The sequence below is a fragment of the Protopterus annectens genome, chromosome 2.part1 (assembly GCF_019279795.1).
Source record: "Protopterus annectens isolate FY-2018-M chromosome 2.part1, PAN1.0, whole genome shotgun sequence".
Taxonomy (NCBI): domain Eukaryota; kingdom Metazoa; phylum Chordata; order Ceratodontiformes; family Protopteridae; genus Protopterus; species Protopterus annectens.
In genome coordinates, this window is record NC_056729.1 from 356,056,895 (window position 1) to 356,078,396 (window position 21,502).

General features: G+C 39.3%; 1 protein-coding gene across 1 annotated transcript in view; it reads left to right on the forward strand.

The window, feature by feature from the left end:
* The first annotated feature begins 604 nt into the window (after nt 1–604).
* The window catches only part of QDPR (quinoid dihydropteridine reductase), a 277,957-nt gene continuing 257,059 nt past the window's right edge, over nt 605–21,502 (forward strand). Inside the window, exon 1 of the mRNA XM_044062191.1 lies at nt 605–845. Coding sequence (XP_043918126.1) covers nt 747–845 — 99 coding nt within the window. The 5' untranslated portion in view covers nt 605–746. The remainder of the gene's footprint in view (nt 846–21,502) is intronic.

Consider the following 21,502-nt stretch of genomic DNA (forward strand, 5'->3'; position numbering starts at 1 on the left):
TGGGCGTACTTTCGTTGAAGGTTGTGCGTCAGGGCTGGTAAATCGGCACGTAAAAATCAACTACCAATCATTAGCGGACCGGAGTTCCGCTATGGCGACCCCTAACCGGGAAAAGCCGAAAGACAGAAACAAACAAACCATTATGGCAAAAAAATAAGTGTAGCTTTTTGCACTGGTAGTGGGTGCGGTTTGTCAAACAAAATCATACTTTTTTTTTTATAAAGAATCCCATTTTGGGCACTTGAAAATGTTGCAATCATACATGTAATATGTATATACTCGTCAATCTTAGAATTGTTAATTGCAAAAGTAAACTAGTTTGGGGTTTTGCATTTGGTTAACTTATTACATTGCATCGTTTAAGGCAATTGATTTTGTGAAGTGCTATAATAAACATGAACTTGAATACGTTATTTCTCGGCGTTTTAATCCTTCTCTCTGAAAGTAAAACAAACAGAAAAACAATGATAACGTTTGTCCCAGAAAACACCGAAAAGTTCAAAGATCACAACACATCCCACCCAACGTGCTTTGGTTACGCAAGAGACAGAGGTAATTAGTTTAAACTCACTTCCGCTGTAAGGCGAGCGTTACTGAATTACTTGCGCAAGAGAAGGAGGAACTTTACGCATGCGTCTAGCAGTTTGCCTAGTGGCAATGTGGGTGATTCGCATTTGGACCCGGTGTTGAGTCAGGGTCTTTGACAGTGTACATTAAGGAGCGAACAGGGTTGTTGTTGTAATAGGATGGCAGCAGTAGGTGAAGCAGTGCATCGAATAATTGTGTATGGAGGGAAGGGGGCATTGGGAACGAAGTGCGTTGAATTCTTTAAATCCAAAGGTTTTGTAAGTATAAGTTAAACAAACTCTAAAATGTGTATTCAGATTTACGTATAGTAAGTGATTGTTACTGTTGTTAGTTACAAGGAAATGTGCTGCAGCTGTCCTTTCTTATTTATGGCTGTCAACCACCTGTTGGCATTACTATTTATTACAAATCCTGGGGTCTACTCCATTCTCCAGGTGAGTGATAGTAAAAAGGCAGGGCTTTGAAGATGATCTATGCTGGCTAAATGCCATTATTTAGCTTTGTGCATAAACTGGAAATGTTTAGCACATGCTAATTGGCATCCCGATGTGTCTGGGAACTCTGCTCTGCCATGGAAAACAATTCTGAGGAAGCGGCATTGCTTTCCAAGCAGTTCTTCCTTGTTGTATTCTGAGTCCCAGCTTGGTTGAATTAACTGTTTATGTGAGACTTGATTGAAGAACTTGTGTGTTTCTTTTTTGTGCTTGAATGCTGGACTGGTGTCAGAATTGTTAATATGTGGAAAAGCAGCATTCATTTGAGATCTCCAAGTGATGGTGAGCAACTTGGGGGCAGTTAAGCGCTTGCACGATGTTTTTTTTGCAACAAACGTAGAGGTTGTCCCACCAGTTCAAAAATGTAGTGCAGCATTGTAGGTAGAAATTTTAGTTTGTACATTGGTGTTGCCCCCCCCCCCCCAACACACACACACCTCTCAAGCATACTTCTTAACTTTAAGAATGTGGACAAAGCCAAAATAATTGGGGGGCACAGGTGCAAAATCAGGGACATCTTTTAAGCATTACTTTAAGTTCAGTTAAAAAGATAATAGAACATGTTTTGCATCAAAATGCTTTTTCTGAACAGTAAGAAGTATGACTTTTTAATGTCTGTCATTATTGGCTGTCTGTAATCCTTCGCGATTTAGCAGAAAAAAATTTGATTTATTTACATTTTGTTTACTTTGGTAGAACACTGATCACTGTGCGACCAATTGCAGGGTCAACTTGAGCAACATACAAAATTGTAACAATTTAAAACATTAAAAAAGGTGCAGTTGTGTAAGTAAAACTTAACCTAACAGGAGATTCTTGAATGATCACTGTTGCAGTAGCCGTGGCTGTATGGGTTATATCCTGCCAAGGATATAACAGCTGGCCAGCTTCTGAAACTTCAGGGCACCTTCCATGAGCCCAAACTGTCAGGCTGTTTGAGTACTTATTACAGTGAGATTTCACATAGTCATAGGTGAACAACATAAAACAATATGCATTCAGATTCTGAAACTATGTATATATTCCTAAGAGTTAAATTAGAAGTTACATTGGGAAATTAAGATGAAGGATCCATGGGCGGTGAGCTTATTGAAAATTTTATGAGACTCTCAAGTTTTCCTGGTTTTGTCTCTAAAGTTTGCCCAGTCCATACTAAAACTGGTGATTTGGGGAATGTAGTAGACTAATGCATGTTAATTCACATTCTTTTAGTATTTTAACCTTTCATGTTTATAGCAGCAATATTTAAGTATCCCCGTTTTTGGATTTTTGCTTTAGTTATTTCTGAATTTGTCCCTGATTGTAGATGTAAGAGGTTGAGAGCTATGGACCCTCCCCTGTCCCACCAGCAGAACAGAACTGCAGTTTGTTCTTAGACATTTAGTAATTTAGCAAGCATACTGCACATTGGGTTTGTCAAATCTTTGCAGACACTGTTGTCTTTTTAATAGTTATGTATTTGAAGGTGAGGCACTTTGTCCTTTGGTTCAGGTAGAATGTTGGCCCTTTACAAATGTTAATTTTTACACTGTGGTGCATATTCTGCATGACCCTCTGGACCTGTAGCATTAATGGTTGTGTGTGAGTTTCATTAACTTAAGCACCAAAAGTTGCTTCTGAATGATCCAGAAAAGGAAACATTTCCAGGATTCCAGCATTCTTATGTATTTAAACTAAAACTGTTTGGAGTGTTAGTAATAAAGTTTATTAATTTGCTGTAATGTTTCATCTTATTTAAAACTGACAATTGCACAACTGAATATTATTGTTTTTGTAAATGGTTCAGGTATGTTATTTATATTTGACTTTTGAATGTTGTGTCAAGTTATTCCTGTGTGGAATAGATAAAATCTCTGAGGAAGGAATTATGTTTGTGTGTGTGTTTGTGTGGGGTGGCATGCTTTGAGACTGGAGTGGATCTACCTGTGTCACATGCAGGCTTTCTTTTTAAAATACTTAATCTATTTGTGAATTAACGTGCAAAGAACATAGCATTTCCTTAAGGTGTGGAGAAGGTGATCTTATTGTCCTGAAATCCTTTACCCTTTGCATTTTGTCAGTTTTCTAAGATGATGCGTGTGGTATGTTGTTGTGTTTAAGGTGTATATTTAAAACTTTTGAGTTCTGGCCAAGTTGTCTCTTATTTGATCAGTTTCTGTAATTGTGTAGTAAGCTGGATATTGAATTTTTTGCTGATACTTACATCTACAACAGTTCAAGGGACAGCAGCATATTGATTTGAAGTAGCAGCTATGTGATCTAGTGAGTAGTACTGCTTTTGGCTAAATGTGGAAAGAATTACAACAGTCTTTTAACTAGCTAGACTGTGGAGGCAATGAATTATTCTGCAGGAAAAAAATCCCTTTTATGCCATGCTACTCTTACTGCCTGTTTGCAAGATGTGTAAAATCAGAACATGCCAGTGTTATAAGCTGCTTCATCTGCAAACAATACAGTAAACCAGCAGTTTCTGCATTTCTATGACTTTTTAATAAAAAACATTTCTTTTGGCTAAATGTGGAAAGAATTACAACAGTCTTTTAACTAGCTAGACTGTGGAGGCAATGAATTATTCTGCAGGAAAAAAATCCCTTTTATGCCACGCTACTCTTACTGCCTGTTTGCAAGATGTGTAAAATCAGAGCATGCCAGTGTTATAAGTTGCTTCATCTGCAAACAATAGAGTAAACCAGCAGTTTCTGCATTTCTATGACTTTTTTTAATAAAAAACATTTGCTCAGTCACAGAATATGTTTAATGATTCAGTTTACTTTGTCTGTACTGTTTCATTTTTTTAAGTGAAGATTCCAAACTTTTCTTAAGCCCTTTGACATGAGTGGTAGCACCTCAAAATTATATGTTGCCCATTTTATCCCTCCCTCCTAGGGTGAAAGACTCCCATATTACCCTAATAGGTTCATACTAGGCTATGTGTGTGTGTATATATCACAAGACTGTGCTGGGGTTGAAAAAATATCACTTTTTCCTGTGGGAAAGCTGTAATAAGCTAATATTTTGAGGGGAATCAAATGTGCTAGTTGGTTCCTCAGTGCACAGTGCTTTGTCTGTATATATTTAAGTTGTTCTTTTATTTGTGTGTATATTCTGCTACTAGCCTAGCAGTCAAAGCTTCAGTATTGTTTGAGATGGCATTCACAAGGTTATTTAGCTCATATGGATTAAAGTTTCATTTTAAGTCAAAATTGAAATGCATGCTGGTAACCAAATAACACTTCATACTTTATTCTTCCAAAATTAAAATCTTACACTTTAGCACCTCTGCTGAATACCTTCAGGATGTATAAGGCTAATAAACATCACACATTTAAATAATATCCAATGACAAATGTTAACCAGTAACACAGAAATAATTTGCCTAAATGATTCCATATTATTGCACAAGTCACATAGTTCATGCATAATTCACTGGACAATCCCCTTGGTTGTAAGTTTTTAAAAATATATATATAAATATAATCAGACTTCCTTAGAAAGTGAAGCATTAGAGACATTTTAAAAACAAATCTACATTAGTGTAATAATACATGACAAAATTTGTAATGATGTTGGATGTCTGTTATATGTACCATTTGAAAATATACAGGTAGTAGACTTGCAACTTTAGCATTTTTAATGTCTCTGATATGCTGCTGTATCTGAACACAAGTGTGTCCCCTACTTTGTGATATAAGTAAATTATAGGACCAAAAGAGAAAATACACATCCCCTTGTAAATGCTAGTTTTGCACTCCTGGAGATTTTACATAAATGACCACCAGTAAATACTTCTTTTAAGTGTTTTGACTGTGGATTTAATTGCTTTTTACTTCTTTCTGCAATTGTGTTTATCTTTGCATATCTAATTTAACTTCTTTATTAGTATTTTTTATTTATTCATTTTTAAAATGTTGTGGTGATATTTATTTAGGCATTATTTATCACTGGAGAAGCTGCTGGTATCCAACTCTTAATTGCCTGGACCACTCTGCACATTATCATTTGTGTGTATGATTGTTACTACTTGGCTCTTGATTAAGAGTGGCAGAGTAGATGGTAGGCCCCTATCCCATTCTAGGATTGTGGCAGAACCACTTTGCCAGAGCAAAAGCTGTGGGGAATTGTGGGGAATTGGAGGATTGTATCAGCCTTCCCTGGAAGTGTGTGTGTGTGTGTGTGTGTGTGTGTGTGTGTGTGTGTGTGTGTGTGTGTAAGCAGTATTTTATTTTGAAAGCTAGTTAAGAAAGACCCCCCCCCCTTTTTTTTTTTTAATCTGGTTAGTAAGTGGTTAATCTGTAGTCCTATTCCAGGTGTGGATGTTGGAAGTCCATACCCAGGGCAGCAGTGCATATTCCTTTAGGCTGTTGAGGCCAGTTACATTTGATGAATTGGTTAGTGAATCAGAGTTGTGTGCATCTTTTATATTCTAACCTGTTGGATGCCAATCCTATGATTCAAGACCTTTCCTCTGTTGGCCATCAGATCAGATTGTGGGCATCCCTCCAGTTTCTGTTATGATGAATTCAGACTCAGTTTTTCTGACTGGTTTCTCTCTTGCCTTGACATTTAGCTAGCAGTGGTAACAGTATTGGCATTGCATTTATTTAGCCAGTAAAGCAGCTTTGCCACAAAACACGTGTATCCTTGCAGACCCAAGGTAAATTATAAAGCTGTTTAGTTTTATGCAGGAGATATTTTATTTTTGGTTAGAATTAGCTTTTTGAAAATATGCAGCAATGATTTCCTCTGCCTGTGCTAAGTTGTCAGTATGTCCAAGGGAGACCTGTGATAGCTTTGGTTGCAGTTGAAGTACAGGTCACCAAACCTGGAGACAGAGTAGCAGATGCTGTGGCTGTGCAGGAGGCAAAGAGCGATCTAGTCCATCCCTAGGTGACCTCAAAAGCCAAGTGGGATTTCAGTTGGGGGAGCACTAATGTTGGTGATAGATGATTGTCCTTTGCCAAGGGTGCATGAATTGTTTGGATGTGAAAACCAAACTTAGATGCTCAGATCTGTACAAAACCTTTTTAAGAATATATGGAGCCAATTATTTTGGTATTTTGTTTGGGTGTTAAGGGTGCATAGTCAACACCAAGTTGGCCAAAAATAGTGGGTGAGGTTTTTAATCTTTCTGCTCATAGGGAGGGCCATGCACACAGTTCCCGAACTTAATGATGCTGACTGTTTTCAAATTATACTAAAGTTAAAGACTGTTTGTTTGTTTGAATATTTATAACTCACTCTTGAAACGTATAGAAAGAAATTCAGAGAGCACCGAAGAAGGGCAGATGCTGATGTGAATTAATATATTGCAGAAGTAAGCATCTACTTAGGGTATATGGGTGGATTTAAGGTCACTATATTTGAAATGCTTTAAGATCTTTTATTGTGGTAATACGCACTCTGTACTCTTCTGGAGGATATGAAGATCTGATTGGGATATGAAGATCCGATTGGCAAACTGGTAACACTATTGAGGGGATGGAGGGGAGTGGGACCTTTAGCTAGCAGGTTGCAGCTGCATAAGAAGGGGTACTCTGATCACTGCACATGGGTATAAGGGAACCCATGGGAAGACAGTGTAAACCATCACAGCTTAGATTATACAGGTAAAGGGGAAGCCATGGGTTCTGTTACACAGTGAAGTCATTTGGTTGCACTTAAAGCATTTAACCCAAAGGGCATGTACGTTCTCACTGTCCAGTGAGGCAGGATGGGGAACAAACTTGTGGTGGTCATCTGGAGATGACAGCTGTACCAAACTTTTACAAGAGTCTGCATACTGTCCTGGTTAGGGGCACAACCTAATACATAATCATTGGTAGGTCTGCAGTGGTAAGAAAGGAGCAATATTTACTTGAGCAGTCCACTTCATTTAGTATGTCTGGGAGACATCTTTTCATGCACCCCTAGCTAGTCTTCATCTGGATTCGGAAGGGGGCAAGGGAGCAGGCAGATGGCTGCGTCTGAGAACATCCCAAGCGATGTCCAAATGGGGAATGACTTTGACAGTGCGGTACTTTTATATGGTCGACATGGCGGCAAACACTTGTAGAAGGCAGTAGGAAGGAGACCCAGTTGGGGCCTACAGCTTCAACCAGAGCTAGTGAAGTGGCTGTCAGTTGGGGGTTGCTTAGTAGCAGTAAACTGGGAACTGAGTCCCTTGGAAGGTCTTATTTCAAGGCGGGATGTAGGTAGTAGAATTCCGCATGAATTTGAAGCACCAATGGCTGAAAATACCAGACTTCATTTGAAAGTGTTGCTGGTGGGGGTCCCAAAGAATAAGTTAAAGCAGGCTAACCTCAAGGATATAGCCAAGGAGGATGCTGCTTCTCAAAGGCACAGAGTTCGTAAACTGGGGCAAAAGGTTGTTGGAGAATGGACCCATGAAGGAGGGCAGAATGTGAAGTAATAAAACGGTGGTGGTTCGTTGGGGCATTATGATGGGCATTTGTAGCTATACCACACAACATTTCTTTTCTGGACCATATAGGCATAAAGCATACTAAAAACAACTTTTTCTGGAGCCAGGTATTGCAAAGAATGTAATACGGGGGGTGTTGCAAGACCTGTGAGTGCTGCCAAAAGGTTGGCAAGGCTGGAAAAAAATAAAGCTACCTCAATGTCTTTGTCTATTATTGAGGAATCATTTCAGAGGGTAGCTGTGGACATTGTGGAACTAATTAGTATCCCAGACTCCACAGGGAAGAAATGTATCCTGGTGGTGTTAGTGGATTATGCCACTAGATACCAGAGGCACTGCCTTACGTTGAAGGAGAGCAGGGGGTAAATGCTCTTTTAGACCTTTTCAGTATGGTAGATTTTCCTAGAGAAATATAGATTATGGTGCTGATTTTTATCTCAGGCCTTCTGACCTGTTTTTAGAAGCGTGTGATAAAGCATTTAAAGACTACCCCTTTCCCACCCCAGAATGATGCTTTGGTGGAGAAGCTTAATGCTACTCCAAAAGACTTTTGCAGGTATTTGCAAGCCAGTTCAGGCAGGAGTGGGAAAGGATACATCTCATGTCCTTCTTGCAGACAGAGAGGTGCCTCAGGAATCTACAATATTTTTGCCGTTTGAGCTGGTCCTATGGTCACAGGGTGAGTAGCCACCACACTTAATGTTTTGATGAGTGCTTTTCCCAAGAGCAGTCTGTTCTGGAGTATGTCCCAGACTTGAGAAGTAGGTTTGTGGAGCTCATGAGGGTGGCACAGGAGCATCTGGCACAAGCATAACAGTAGCAGAATGTATGGTAAGACAGGACAGCCAGAGTATTCTGTTGGGCAGCAGGTGATTGTGCTTATTTCTGTTAGAGCAAATCGTAGGTGCTTTAGAGTGTCCTTTCACCATTGTAATAAAGGAGAATGATGTTAACTACTTGGTAGAGTAACCATTGAGGGGGCAGAAGCACAAATTGTATAGTAATAACATGATAAAGCCGTACCATGGCAGAGACTCTGGCGTTCAGTATCTGCAGTTTGTTACAGTAAGAATTGGAGGGGGGACTTTGATATCCTCAGTGAGGCTCAGTTTGACTCCTTGGTGGATGAGGTAGCCTTGTGCGAGCAGCTATCTCCTGTTCCAGTTCAAGAAATTTGAACAGCACTACAAGACTTTGGGGATATGTTTATTGAAAGCTGGGGTGTACATATTTGAAGGAGCACCATGTGGACATGGGACCTTAATGATCAATTGAACAGACTACTTACAGTTGGACAAACACTGAGAGACTTAACTGCAGAACAAGTTGGAAATAGTGATAATCCAGGAGTTCAGCAGTGCTTGAGCCTCACCAGTGGTGCTGGTGCCAAAGAAAGAAGGCAACACCAGGCTCTATGAGGACTATAAAAATAAAATCGGTAGTTTTCATAGAGCCAGATGCTTATCCCGTGCTCTGGAGAGATCAAGCCTTAGGGCAGGGCAGTTTGATGAGACTAAGCATATAACTACTCTTGACTTCACCAAGAATTACTGGCAGGTACTCTTTAACACCTGCAGCCAGGGAAAGTCAGCATTTGTGTACCTTTTTGGGTTGTAGGACTTTACTGAAATGTCTGGTAATGTACCAATTGCCTTTCGTTTAGTGATTGTTAGAGTGGTGGTACTTGTAACTAATACTTTTTTGGAGAGACCTTTAAGATATGTTTTTGAAATGTCATATGTCTTGTTACCCTCTTACTGGATGAAGTTAGGAATTGAAAGGATCATGCCCTAACTTTTTAAGTTGAGAATGGCATTTCAAATTCTGTTATCTTTGGACAGCACTATAAGGTAATTACACTATATCATAGCAAAATGCTAATCATTTTGTGCTGTAGGATAAAATGTTTCAATATTTTTTTAAACAAATATTTTTATTAAATTATCTTGTATTAGCTAGGCAAGCTTGCATTTATATTTTATTTTTTTATTTTATTTTACATTTTAACTGGGTAGAGTCCGGCTGGACAAGTAGCCCATTTTCAGCGGAGACCAGGGGAGATGAACTTCATAACAATAGTACAAAAAGATTACAAACTTACAAACATTTTTATAATTTATATAACTGAAAGTAAACCATACCGACTCAGTCTCCGTTGCAAACCTGCATTACAAACCCTGCCGACGCAACTGTAGCTGCAAACATTGTACATCACTTGTAATATCTGTTGATCCAACAATTCACATTTTTCGTATGTAATTTGCTCCAACTTTTTTCTAAAGATTCCAATTGTTTTATCTCTATTACTATCTTTGCTACTTCTAGTAAAGTTGATTTTAGACTGATTTTCATTTTTTAGTAATTGCTTGTTTGACAGCCATCATAATTTAAACTCAGCAAGGCCTTACTATGTGTAGACAGTTCAGATTTTGTATCTTAACTCAAAATCTTTTTCTTAGTTACACCTATTTGCTCACCCAGTATCTCCGTCAGAGCAGTCTGCAGGGAATCTTTAAAATCTGCCAGCTCATTACAATCCGAGAAAATGTATTTCTAGTTACCTCTTTCTTCCCCATCACACTTCAAAGAATTTTTCCTCAGACAGCAAATGTTGGAAGTTTTCTTGTGGTATCAAAATACCTATGTTAACACTTGCAAGCAAAGATCTTAAATCTTCTAGACTTTGTTGCATATTTGGGAGACATACACATATCCCCCCATTGCTTTTTTCTGAATTGCTAATCCAGTGTCTCTTCCCAATCCTTTCTAACCTTCTCTGATTGTTATAGTTATTATGCAATATTTTGTATGCTGTTCTAATTATTCCTTTCTTAATAGCAAATTATGTCCTGTTCTAGATTCTACTAATAACTTTACCAGTGCTGCTCTTTCATTTAGAACCTCCCTATTTATAATCCTTTATTGGGAAGGCAGTCTTTAACCTGCAGTCCAAATAAGTTCTTGGTGTCTTCCCATTCTCTTACATTTCCCCCTCTAGTTATTTTCTCCCAATACCTTGGTTCCTTTGCCAGTTTTCTCCAATAAATTCCAGCACCCTCTTGCCTATCAGCAGAATTTCCTCTCTCCATTCCTGTGTTGGCTTAGATTTTGGAGTACTGTTGCTACTTTATGGATATAATATTCTGTATGATTATTGTTTGTTCTCCTTAAAGGTCTGCATCCAAAATCTCAGACTCTCTCCTTGTTTCTTGAGCTTCCTCCTGTTTCATTATTATCTCTTTCCACATTGAATTCTAGTTTTCTGTTTGTGCTATGCATAGGAGCCTTAAATGTGTTGCTTTGAAATATCCTTTCAATATGCCAGATCTGTGCACAAGACTAAAGGGACTAAAAACATTTTAACTGCTTATATCTTACTATCCATGTAGTAGAGCTTCCATTTCTCAGTTTTTGTATTTTTGTTTAGTCTCTTCCCAAATATCCTTAGTTGCCACACCAGTATAATTTTTAATCCATACTCCTAAATATTTAATTTTATCATGTCCCCATAAGTATGGATATTGCTGAACCAATTTGTATGCGGAAGCTAATTTACCTCTATTGCCTTGGTTTTGGTTTCATTAATTTTGTATCCTGAAAAGATTTGAAACTTTAATATGTTCCACAACATTGTTATGCCCCTTTCTGGTTTTGTCAGGTATAAAATAATGTCATCTACAAATAGCGCCAGCTTTTCTTGACTACCATACTAATTATATCCTTGAATTTCTGAGTCTTTTCTTTGCCAGTGGTTCTAAATGTAATGCAAATACCAAAAGGGAGTGAAGACCCCTGCATGCTTACTCTGCTCAAGCATAGATTATCAGAAAGGAACCGGTTTTCACCTCTGAGCCCTCGTATAGCCTCCTAATCAAATGTGTAATTTTATCAGGGAATGTAATTGCTTCCAATGCTCTGCTCCCAGCTTACTCTGTCAAATGCTTTGTCTGCAACAAGACTCGCCAACAACAGTGGTGTCTTCTTACATTCTGCTGCTTCCGTCTGGCTCATCAGTGTTTTGTTAATGTTAAATGTTTGCCTCCCCTCCACAAAACTACATTGATCTATATCTGTGAATTGTGTTATCACATTGACCATTCTTTTAGCCATTATAGACATAATCACTTTGTAGTCATGGTTTATTATTTAAATGGGCCCAAATGAAGCTGTATCTGATCTTTACCCTGTTTTGGTATAAAGCTTTCACATCTTTCTTCCAGGATTTTGGTACTTCTCCTCTTAAAGATCAGGAAGGTTTTGTTTAACAGTACTTTATCATTTTTTCCCCTTCTAGCTTCCAGACTTCCACAGGAATACCATCTTTTCTTGGGACTTTCCTATAGATTGGTTTATACATTACCCCATTTTTATTTCATCTTCTCTTATCCTGATTGTTAGTAGTTGGGCCTCCTCTCTCTCTCTTACCATGGCATATTTAATTCTTCCATAAACATTTACATTTGTACCATTTCTTGATTTCCATTTTTCTCTGCTTTATACATACTTTCATAGAATTTCTGAAATATTTCTAATACTTCTACAAGATCTGGCATCTTCCTTGTTATAAGCTCCCTTAGCTTGGTGACAGTCCTGTCTACTTTCTGTCACCTGAGTTGTTGTGCTAAAAGTTTTTGTGCTGTAAAGTTATTATAAAAAAACAGTTGCTTAACAATCTTTTCTATTCCCTGTAGTTTGCAATACTTGAACATTTGTCAGTTCCTCTAAGTAATTCTGGTTACTTCTTAACCATGTCTCCCTTTCTTTTATTTCCACCCTATTTTTAAACTCCACTTTAATTTTATTGCACCCCCTAGCTATATTTTCAGAAAAAAATTGTATAGTCTCTAATAGCTCCTGAGTAATTGTCAGTACCCATTCCTTAAATGCCTCTCTCTTCAACCGGTGGGAATGTGCCAGTGTCTCACTTTTATTTCATTACCTTTGTGTTTTTATTTGTTATTTTTGGTACATGATCTGAAATAATTATTGGGTGCATATAAAGACCTTCAGTTAAATGCACATGTTCCTGTGAAATATAAATTCTGTCAGGCCTAGCCCAGTTTTTATATCTCTGAGAGTAATAGGTAAATTCACTCCGAACTCCCAGTACTGAATTCATACCTTCTGTGCCAGATATTTTCATAAATTTCTTTAAAATGTACCCTCCTTTATTATGTACTCACTTCTGGGCCTCCAGATACATATAGTTACTGTTGCAAATCAAATTCCAGTCCCCACCTATAAGTAATATTTCTTGCTGAAAGCTGATTAATTCTCCCAGAATTTAAAACTCCATTTATAGCAGTTTTTGGTGTAATATAAATACATGCCAGTGTAATTCTCCTGCCTTACCAGTAGCTCTTTACCATTATTGTATTTTTTTATCCCCTTCTGTTACTGTTGCAGCGCCTCTTGAAATTTAATGCAAGTACTCCACTTTTCCTTTGCCCCAGGTATTTCACTGAATAGCCATCCTGAAAACCTTTCTTTATCAAATTCACATGTTCAGTGTTTTCCAAGTGTGTGTTCTGTAGTATAGCTATTTGCACTGTATAATTTTAATACAATTCACTACTTTTTTTTGTCTTAGTATTTATCTGTGAGACCATTAATGTTTTTTTAAAGACAAACAGAAGCGTGTTATTCTTGAGAAATTATTATTTCCATCTTTCATGTATAACAGCGCATTTGTTTAAATGTCTAGTTCCTGCTTTTGTGTTACATGCATGTACTTGTTTGGCAGGTTAATCTTTTATACTGTTTTCTTGTAATCTCCCTTTGAGCTTGTCACATCTTACAGAACTTTTTGTTTTATTGAAAACCCTCAAACAAAAGTACACATGCACCCAATACCCCATAAAACCTGCCAATTTAATAATAACACATAAAACTGTGTACATTTTCAAATATTGAAGTGTAACCATTCTAATAGGAACAAATGTTCCAAATTGACAGCCGTGCGCACAGGCTTGAGCTGAACTATGAGAAAGCTTATCAATGCTAAGACACACGGTACAGTGTCTGATGAATTTAAGTACCTTTATCTGCACTTTTTTCAAAAAATACAGTATTTAAATTGATTTTAACTGTGTGATGCAGGAATATTAACTGAACTGGAAGTTTTGACTCTGCTCTTCAGTTAGTCCCACACACCCTCCCTGTTTTTGTTTTGGTGTTAATCTTAGTGGCCTTGAAACTGCCCACCCCTCTTGTAAATTTGAGTTTGGATACTCCTTCTGGGCCCATCTCATTTGCTCACTCAGAGTGCAGTGAGATCATATTCTGATTTCAGGCACTCCTACTGTGTACAAAGAGAGCATCTGGGAAACAGAAAAAAAATTAAGCTTGTTTCCTGCCTTTCCTGTTAAGTGGTATAGACTATTTGTAGGCTTCTGAGCCCCCAAGCCCTTCTGTGTTGGAGGGAAGCCTTCTAGCTTAGTTTTTTTTTCTTATAACTAGCCAGTTTTCTAGTTTCAGCACTCAAATCTGTTTCTTTGATCTCAGCACTTGTTCAGAAAAAAAAATTTAATCTGCTTTTACTGTACTTGTTTCTACCTACTTTATTTTACTTTTGCATCATCTTAAAAGTACTCAGTTGTATTTATTACTGCTTGGTGTAACTCATTCCAAGCCTTTTGGTTTAAACACTTGGGCTTCGGACCAGTTGTTTTGCACTGAGAGGGTTTGTGGTCTGCACTGTAGTGGCAGAACAAGTAGCTTAAATCCTTCTAGGTTGGGAACTGCTGATTGAGGGCTCAGTGTCTGTTATTCTAAAAGTGTATTAATTCTGGTTTAAGCACTTGGGCTTTCAGGCCAGTTATTTTACATTAAGAGGGTTCGTGGTCTGCACTCTTGTGGGAGGAGAGGCTGGACTCTGCCCTTCTGAGCTGGGAATTTCTGGTTAAAGGCTTATAGTGCATGCATATCTGAACTGCTTCTTACTGAAGTTGGTGCGCCTTGTTTGCTGTGGCATAGACTGGATTCGGGCCTGCTGGATCTAGCTTTGTTTGTGTAACTTGAGCATTAATCCAGGCATTCTCTAAAGTATTCAATTGTATTTATTACTGCTTGGTAGTAACTTGATTAAAGTGTAGCTATCATTCTAAGTCTTTTGGATTAAGCACTTGGGCTTCAGACCAGTTGTTTTACATTGGGAAGGTTTGTGGCATGCACTGTGGTGGCATGACAGGTAGTTTTCATCCTTCTAAGTTGGGAACTGCTGATTGAGAGCCCAGTGTCTGTTATTCTTAAAGTGTATTAGTTCTGGTTTAGGCACTTGGGCTTCAGGCCAGTTATTTTACATTAAAAAGGTTCGTGGTCTGCACTCTTGTGGGAGAAGAGGCTGGACTCTGCCCTTCTGAGCTGGGAATTTCTGGTTAAAAGTTTATAGTGCCTGAATATTTGAACTGTATCTTACTGAAATTGGTACACCTTGTTTGCTGTAGCATAGACTAGATCAAGACGTCTCTTGTTTGGTATATATTTCTCGGAGGTACAGGCTAACACGGAAGGACTGTGGCTGACCAAGTTCGCAGATGACTGCAAACTGGGCGCCATAATTGACTCTCCAGCCGACACAAGCATCCTCCAAAAGGGCCTCATAGAAACAGACAACTGGTGCCAGAGCCATGGCCTCAAGCTAATTGCCAAAAAGTGTATAGTCATCCCCTTAAGTGCCCACAAATTACCACATAGGTGGTAATCCATTAAGTACAGAAGAAGTAATTAGGGACCTGGGGACCCAAGTTGATAGCAATCTCTCATTTGACAACCACGTGGCCAAAGTGGTTAGAAAAACATTTTATATAGCCCACCTAATCATGAAGGGATTCACATCTAGATCAGGGGAGGTCATCGTGCCTCTTTACTCATCCCTCATCAGGCCCATAATTGAGTACAATGCCCCTTTTGGGATGTACCTTACCAGACACCTGCAGCAACTGGAAAGACTCCAAAAGTACCTCACCAAGAGGATCAAAGGGCTCAAACAGATGCCATATGCTGCCCGGTTAAAGAAACTCTAGCTCTACTCAGTGGCATACCACCTGTTCAGAGGCGATCTGTGCCTGACGTATAAAGCCATGTCCAACCCGGAATTAATGGACATGCTGCACCTCAGAAAATCCAAATCCCATCGAGCTACGCGCTCGAGAGACTTGAACCTCAGCACTGAAATAAATAGGACATGCTACAGGGACAGATTCATAACCCAGAGGCTCCCTTCACTCTGGAATAAAATCCCAGTCCAGGTTAGGCAGAGTCCCTCATTGACTCTCTTCAAGAGGAATCTTGATGAGTGGGTGGGAGATCGTAGGTTTACCCCGGGTATCACTTCTGTGTTAGACAGAGGCACATTGTACTAACCTCGAAAAAGGGCATAGCAAAATAAATTTAAAATGGATGGTGAAAGCCAAACACATTCTGGCTAGGCTTATAAATGCCCTATTGCAGATAGCCTAGTATGAACCTATGTGAGGTATTGTTAACTATGGCAGGAGAAGTAAAGCAGTGGATGTGTAACATATGCCAGCACAGCTATCTGGAGTTTTGTAAAGAATTATGTCATTTTGTAGTTCAGACTGATTTGTACAGATGCTTGTGCTGAAAATGTATTTGTGAGGTTTGCTTGGGTTATGTATCAACAGTATGTCATGCTGGACAGAAAAGAAATGTACATGCATGTAGTAACTGATTAAATGTTTGCATTGTAACTGAAATGAATATGTTGTGACAGAATATACTGGAAGAAAAGAGGTTAATCACAGTCCAGTTGCAGCTAACTTTGAAAAGTTTTTTGAAGTTAACCTCTTTATGACCTAGGCCCAATAATTATCTCTCAGGTTTGAATGAAGACAGAGATGCAGTGTCTGCAAGAAATATGGTTTGTTAGTCTCCGTAGGAATGTTGTGTCTTTTGGCTTTTCCCAGTTAGGGGTCGCCACAGCGGAACTCTGGTCCGCTAATTATTGTCAGTAGATTTTTACATGCCGAGTTGCCAGCTCTGATGCAAAACCTTCAAAGAAGGTACGCCCATTCATGCATGTCTCCACACAGAAGACGCTCTAGCTGAGAATCTAACAGGACAATGTCGTACTTTGAGGCGACAACGCTACCGCAGCACCAAGTGTTAAAATTTTGCAGGTTCCAGATGATGCAATAAACTTTTAGCAAAGCTTGAAATGTATATTGTAACACAGTTGTGCTAAATCCTGTCAGTTTGTGGCAATGGGGGTAGGACGACAACCAGAAATCAGATGACCAGATGCATGTGCGGTCATTCTGTAATCTGTGACAAAACTAGATGAGACTGGAGTCTCATTGCATTCTGTTTTTTTGGAACTTGACAAAGAAGGATAACTTGCCTACTTCATCTTGCCTTGCTCTAGTAAGTGAACCAGGGAATAGCAATTCTTTAGATCAGTCAGGAAAATATAGTGAGATTAGTTAAGTACTGTTTTTCCTGTACCTGTGTGAATCTATTCATCTGTGTTATTTCATTATTTCCTGTGATTGAAACTCTGGTGTTTATTGTAAATGGATATTTCACATTTTCATGTTCTTTTATTATTAAATATATTTAAACGTTTCATTGTGGCTGGTCCTTTAGAGAATATTTTAAACATTTGTAAGTACTTATTTCTATTTGGTGACTCTGTTGCCACTCCTGAAAACCTTACTGTGTTGACCAAACACTTTTTTTTTTTTTTTAATTTGTATTAATATTAATTTTACTCGCAATATTATTGGGCACTCTTGCAAGAGCCTTAGAGTAGCTGGCTTTGGAGTGTCTGGTAGCAGTGTAACTACCTTATAGGCTGGGCAGAAAGGGGCATGGCTAGTAAATCTGTGCCAGCCTTTCCCAGGTGTTTGTGTGTGAAAATCAAATGTGTGTCTGTGTGTGCTGGCTACTTGCAGCAGGGACACAAAACCAATCTGATAAAGAGAAATGGCTTGGAGAAAAAGTTTTCTGAAAGCATTCAAAGTGTTTTCCCATCAGAGAGAGCTACAAAGGCAAGACAAAACCAGACAGCACTTAACAGGACCACAGGCTGTGTGACGTCCCTACTCTGGGCCAGTAATCAAGAAGCCTGAATACTCACCACTGGCACTGAAGAGGGACGTTCACTTGGAACGAAAATAGATGCACCCATTATTTCCAGATATAGCTCTCTGCATCAAGCACAGTTTCCCTTAACAGCACACAGCGAATGCACTCAGTCCGGGGTCTGGTTTTCTCTCTCTCGCCAGATCCCCAAAAAGACTCCCCACTGGCACTGCTTTAGAGTTGAGTCCTCAGCTGAGTGTCGAAGCCAAGTCCTCTACTACTCTCTCTCTGAAACCAATGTTTTCATGTCTCTAGCAGACAGACACAGAACTATTTACTAAAATAAAAGCCTTATAATATTCAGTATTCTTTTTCAGTTACTTGCTTTCTCTTAAAACACATTACTAGATTAAACTAATGGCCTCAACCTGGTCATTCCCCTATGCAAGAATGAGAAAAAGCACACAAATTTTTCTTTTGTAATGCTGTTTTAACCAGATCTTTTTTACGTTGCAGTGCCTACATTTCTTAAAACTGAATAAGGAGAAGAAAGAAAGGGGAAAAAAAAGCAGGAGCACCTGTTTACATTAGTATCCCCATTACATTTGAAAATAACTTAAACTGTATTTTTTAACATGCAAAGAAAATCATGCACTATTTAAATAGTACTCTTAAGAAAAAACGTTTTACAGTTAACGTTCTCCCTCCTCTTCCCTTCTCCTGAGTATTTTACCAAACATTAATGACATGAGGTAGGGCATATGCTTAGAGTCCCGCACAAGTTCCAGATTTTCTTGTTCTGTTCCTGTTCATCTCCATGCCTCAAACCCTATCTGCTTAATTTACAATGCACCCTCCAGTCTGGTCAGCTGTTCCCCCCCCCCCTTTCAAGTATTTTCCATTGGAACAGGTTTCACTAGCACAGTCTCCCTATGGTCTTTATTATCAGAAGAAGCAGCAGAATCTCCTGTTTCACAGCTCACTTTTTGTTGGACAAACTTTTGTATTTTTTCCGTAGCATGTACTTAATCAAAAAATGATTTTGTTTCTCCAGGGAAAAATATTTTGAAGATGACTCAGTACAGCAGTTTGAATCTCCCGCCTGCTTCTCTGCATTTCCTGAATAATGGAATAAATTTACTCCTCTTCTGCGTAATGTATATTGAGTAGTCATTCTGCACAAACACTCTGCTGTATCCCAGTTTTAGTATTTTGTTCTTCTGCCACAGTTTTGTCAGAATCCACTCCTTCTGCTGGAAAAATTGCATTTTACTACTAAAGATCTAGGTTGTTTTCTCATAAAACATTGGAAAGGCTCACCCAGACTCCGCTACACTTTGCTGTGAGGGAAAGGTTGGTTTGCTTTTTATTTGTTGCATTTTGTATTAGTTTGCCTTTTTATGTTTTTGAGTGCTGTGATTTGTTTTCTTTACCTTGTGTTCTATTTTTAACTGCATACTAAAACTTCAAAAGACCCCCACAGCTCTGTCTCTTGAGTCGGGCAGAAATTTGTCCCCACCCCCTACCCTGTCACTGTCGTGTTCTTAAATACCACTGTCTTTCTAGTTGCCTGCCTCTTATGTTAATTTGACCATATATCTCATTTCCTCTCAGCTTTCACTGGCTTGTGTGAGTAAGCACAAAATTATCGTTTTGTGAAATCACCCCCCTTCAACTATTTAAATTTATTGGCCATTCTACTGTATTCCATAGTACCAGAATACAAAAGTGATCACCCCCTTTCAATCTATCTTGCTGTTTTAAAAATAGTGACTCTCCACTAAAACTTAACTTTTTAGACAGGGAAAAGTTACCTACTTTCACATCTAACTTCTCTAGTGCACACTGCAGTGTTTAGGATAAACCATTTTTTTTTTCATTTTACCTTTAAGCATCCCTGTGACTAGCACTTGCTCAATACCTGCTGGAAAGCACTAGGAAGCCTTAAACTGATACAAGCACTCAACTCTCCTTATTAATAAGGAGAAATTAATCACAGGCACTAAACAGCCTATAATTGCAACGTACCTTGCTAAGGTAAGGGAAAACATCTCTTGTACTTTTCAAAAAAAAAAGCACCAAACCAAGCATGTCCAAGGGTCAGCTTCCGTTGATTTCTCCTGTCCACCTGGTGAATCTGGGTATACTGGGGCAATGCAGCAATTGCTTCATTTACACAGACAACCCTTTCCTCCTACCTCCCAACACTACAACCTGTGAGCGATGCACTTATATAGCCAAACTGGAAGCAAAGCTCTCTCAACCTTCTCCTCTTGACTGTCTAGCACAATTTTGGGTGAACACCTGCACTACACCTCAGGCAACACATAGCCCTTCTAAACTCACACCACCAACACCCACACATAGCAACACTAAATCCACATATGCGGAGGCCCTTGACTGTAACCTGCCCAAGCAACAAGGACTTCCGAAGCTGAAATGCAAACAAACACCAATCACAACCAAAGTGTCACATAGCTCACAACACCAGTGTGCCACCCAGCAACAGCCCCTAAGGCAAGACAACGTACCTAACACTTTAGTCATAGGTGACTCTATAGTCAGGCACACTAATGTCCCACTCACCAAGCTGAACAAGGAGTAAATTACAGTCAGCTGCCTGTCTGGTGCCAGGATCCGCCACATAACTCATGCACTCAAGTCACTCCACAACAAGTGTAAATATGACTCTGTCATTGTCCATGTTGGAGTGAATGACTTGAGACGTACCTCCCTGGACTACACGAAAAGAGACATGGAAGAGCTCTCTGATCATGTGGCCCAGGCAGGTATGACCCTAGCCCGGAGTAGCATCCTGCCTTCGCCCAGGATGATACCACAATATAAGGACAAATGATTGATTTCAACAATTGGCTAAGCTTCTGGTGTCATTCAAAGGGGATCCAGTATCTGTCTTCCTGGGACGACATGATCGACAGACCACGATGCTTTGCCAGAGATGGTCTGCACCTGTTGCCCCTGGGATTCGGGTTACTGGCAAAGGCTCTTGCTACCCCTATAGTCCCTTTTTTAGGCAAAGTTCAAAGGACAAAACCACCACTGTAACGGGTACAAACATGCAAAACCTGAAGGTAATGCTACTCAATGCTAGAAGTCTAAACCTCAAAATGCACTCTCGAGGCACTCCTAAAAATGGATAACATTGATATCTGTGCAGTAACTGAGACCTGGTTCAAGGCTCCAGAGAGCACCCCTGCAATACCAGGCTACAACTCTTACCACACTTTTCGGCCACCAAACCAGGATCGAAACACTAAAGGTGGAATAGTGTCCATATTCACCAAGGATATTCACACCACCAGGTTAGTTGCCCAATGCAATGCATCTGAAATTCTCCAGGTGCAACTAACACTAGGTAAGACTGCAATCCAAATTGTAGCTTGCTACAGATCCCCCACCATGCCCCAAGATTCTCACTACACCTTTCTAAACATACTGGAAAATATTAATATACATCCAAACACCCTAATACTGGGTGAGTTCAGCTACCCTGCCATTAACTGGGAAAACTACTGGTGCACCAACATCTTTGTCCAACGGTTCTTGGAATTCATAAATTTCAGTGCCCTGGATCAACTAATCCATAGTCCCACCAGGTGCTCCAATATCCTAGACCTGGTCATTACCAACATGGGAAATTGATGCTCCACACATATGGTCACCCCCTCATTGGTCAGAGCGGATCATAAGCTAATCACCCTTAACATCCACATCCCACCCCCACCCCCCAGTAAGGAAACCTCCATGAAAAACTTCTCCAAAGCCAACTTCATGCTACTCAAGTCAGAAGTTACAAACATCATGACACCCATGCAGACGGGGAACTGAAAGTTCGACTGCTGAGTCCTACACTAAGGCACTGTACAAGCACATCCACTCTTGCATGAATCGTGCTATCCCAAATAGAACCAAGATGCTGTCCTCCAAAAAAAAA